This window comes from Terrapene carolina, unplaced genomic scaffold, assembly GCF_002925995.2.
Source record: "Terrapene carolina triunguis isolate 2854851 unplaced genomic scaffold, T_m_triunguis-2.0 Scaffold33920, whole genome shotgun sequence".
Lineage (NCBI taxonomy): Eukaryota > Metazoa > Chordata > Testudines > Emydidae > Terrapene > Terrapene triunguis.
In genome coordinates this window covers 1-3,053 of record NW_020698271.1, presented here as the reverse complement: position 1 = coordinate 3,053, position 3,053 = coordinate 1, and the positions used below count along the sequence as shown (strand labels likewise).

The window sequence follows — 3,053 nt, the reverse complement described above, 5'->3', positions numbered from 1 at the left end:
CCCATAGATCCCACTCCACTAGCCCTGAAGAAAAATAAGAATATAATCTCAATTGGGTAATAAATCAATAAATCAATAACTTTATTTAATACATAGCTAAAGCCACTGCCCCTGGGGGGCGCCAGATCCGCCAGCGAAGGGAGGACGTGCAGGACCTTGCGCGAGGGAGATCTCAGTTCTACGTCCAGACCTGCAGGGACCAGTGTCCATTGTACGTGTGCCTGCTAATCGCCCATCCCCTCACCCACCTGGAGGATAACAGCCCTACTACCGCTGCAAAAGGCACTCCACCTTTAGATCACGTGAGCCCGTCACTGTGGTGCTGGAAGTCCTGCGTTCAAATCCTAGTTGATAACAGCCTACTAAGCGGCACCGGCCCTTCCGCTTGCACCGTGCGTTGATGGTGAAGGTCCAGAGTCCAAATCCTTCCCGTCCACAGGGCAGATAACAGCCTTACTACTGCCGCCAACAGACGGCATTGCTCCTTTAGCTCAAGCAGTAGCGTGCTGGGCTGCAGCCTCTTGCGTTCCAGTCCCACCGAGGCGGTAACTACATTTCCACAGAGGCCAACACACACTACTACTAGTGGCCAAGGAGGAGGAGCTCTCCATAGCTCAATAAGTGCAAACTCGGGGCCCACGGAGCCTGGTCCTTGTTCATCTGCCACTAAATGGTTCCCCTGAAATGGGACAAGCTCAGCCCAGACTGTTTGCCCTCCCTCAAGCAACCCCCACTTGGTTCCCCCCTTGCAGTTACAGCCCATAGTAGCTTGCTTGCCCGTGGGCCCAACCATGGAGAAGAAAAGACCCAGAGTGGGTGGAGGGCGCCGGAGGGACCATCCAGCTGAAATCGGTCTATGTTTCACTTGTGAGCCAGCAGCGGCAGAGGAAGGCCCTTGACGCCATGGCAACCCTGACACTGAGAGGGATCCTTGCAGAAGTTGGGCCACCCACTCCAAAGCTGAAGTAGGCCGAAGTCTGGGAGGCGCTTGGCCAACCACTCGTGGCCAGGGCCAGATTAATCTTTTCTAGACCCCAGCACCAGGTCTGTGGCCCCACCCCTTGTTCTGTCCCAAAGCCCCGCCCCTGCTCAGACTCTTGCCCTCGAGGCCCCGCCTGTCGCTAGCATGGGGCACAGGGGGCGGAGAGGAGCTGAAGTAGGCCGAAGTCCGGCGGGAGTTTGGCCAAACGCTCATGGCCAGGGCTGGATTTATCTTTTGTGGGCGCCGGTGCCCAGACCATGGCCCCGCCCCTCCTTCTGCCCCAAAGCCCCGCCCCTGCTCAGCCTCTTGCCCTTGAGGCCCCGCCTGTCACTCGCATGGGGCACAGGGGATGGAGAGGAGCGAGCAGAGAGCGAGGGGGGGAGAGGGGGTGGAGAGGAGCAAACAGCAAGAAGGGGTTTGGGGGGAAGAGGCCGAGCGGGGGTGGGGCCTCGGGGCACAGCAGGGTGGAGGGGCAGGCGCCAGGGCCCATTCTGAGTGTGGGCCCGGCACCATTGAAACTTCAACCTCTAAGACAGTAGGAGGTATTTAGCAGTTTTCTCCACTCAATGGATGTTTGTTTATCTGCTTTGTTCTGTTTGCTATCCCTTATAATCCCTTAGAATCTATCTTTTGTAGTTAATAAACTTGTTTTTGCTTTATCTAAACCAGTGTGTGGGAATCATAACTCAGGGGCAAAAGGCTGTTGCATATTCCTCTCCACATTGAGGGAGGGGGCGAATTTTATGAGCTTACGCTGTACAGTTGCCTGTGCAGCAGAAGACGGTATAATTTTGGGTTTATACTCTGGCGGGGGGGAGGTGCGTGCCTGAGGAGGTGGGAGTAGCTTTCTCATGCAGGGGCTGGTCAGAGAGCTGCTTGTAACTGCCGCTGGGTGCGTTCCTACCAGTATGTATGCTCGCAAAAGTGCAGGCTGGCAGGTTTGGTAGCTTGTCACAGCAACAGTGTGAGAGGTTGGTGGGTCAGAAGGCTCAGTGGTACCCCAGTTCCAGGCGTGGGGAACCCGTCACACCTAACTCAAGTGCAGGATCTCTTGCTTCTGCGGAGCATGGGACAAGGAAGGATCTGTGGAGGAAGCAGAGAGTCGGTCTCATCCAGGAAGTCAAGTCATCAACTCCTCAGCCTCCATCTCACTGGTCACCTCTACCTCTGCCCCCTTCCCCGCAGCGAGTCAAGCAGGGGAGATGGCACCAGGCCATGATGGTGATGAGTTTGTACCACAGGCCGGCCAGGCAGTTGCCGAAGGCCCGTTGGACAGCAGTGGAGGAGAAGTAGAAGATGGCGGGGTCCAAGGCGGCATTGAGGGTGCTGAGGAGGAGAGTGTACACCCTCCAGGAGGGGCTCTCGTTCTGGACAAAGCCCACCACGTGGGACAGGTTGTAGGGAGCGGAGCAGACTATGAAGTTGAACAAGGTGGCCAGAGCCAGACCCATGGCTCGCTGCTTCCTCTGGGCTGGGATCTTGGGCAATGCCACCAGGATGTGGACGAAGTTGATGTAGCAAAAGATGGTGATGGTAAAGGGAAGGCAGAAGAGGACGACGAAGAACTCCAGCCGGACAGGGAGCAGGATCTGGAGCTGTATAGGGGAAAAATTTTCATAGCAGTGGGACTTGCTATTGGAGGTCGTGGTCCCATTGGGGCTCAGGGCCTCGTATTGGACAATGTAGACTAAGCTGCAGTGAGCAAAGACCACCACCCAGAAGACCACGGAGGTGGCAGCGGTGTAACCCGGACGACGCCGGAGCCTGTACTTGATGGGAAAGGCCACCCCCAGGTAGCGATCAATGCTGATGGCCATGAGGAAGAGGGAGCTGAGGTAGATGCTATTGAAGTAGAAGTAGTTGGTGAGTGGGCAGAGGAAAGCAGGCAAGAGCCACTCCATGCCTGAGGCAGCCTCCACAATCTTGAAGGGGAGCAAGATGAGGAGGAAGATGTCGGAGACGGTGAGGTTGAGGAGAAGGATGTCGACGGGGGTGGGTTTCTGGCGGACCTTCATCAGGAAGGTGTAGAAGGCCAGAAGGTTGGATGGGAGGCCGGTCAGGAAGGTGAAGA

The 3,053-nt window shown here is 56.4% G+C and overlaps 1 protein-coding gene across 1 annotated transcript; it reads right to left on the bottom strand.

Annotated features, from left to right (window-relative positions):
* Positions 1 to 2,130: 2,130 nt before the first annotated feature.
* LOC112117645 (free fatty acid receptor 2-like) lies at positions 2,131 to 3,048 on the bottom strand (the record flags this gene model as incomplete). Its single annotated transcript, XM_024215683.2, has 1 exon — positions 2,131 to 3,048. A coding segment is annotated over one exon (918 nt), but the record flags the coding sequence as incomplete, so codon positions are not given.
* Positions 3,049 to 3,053: the final 5 nt, after the last annotated feature.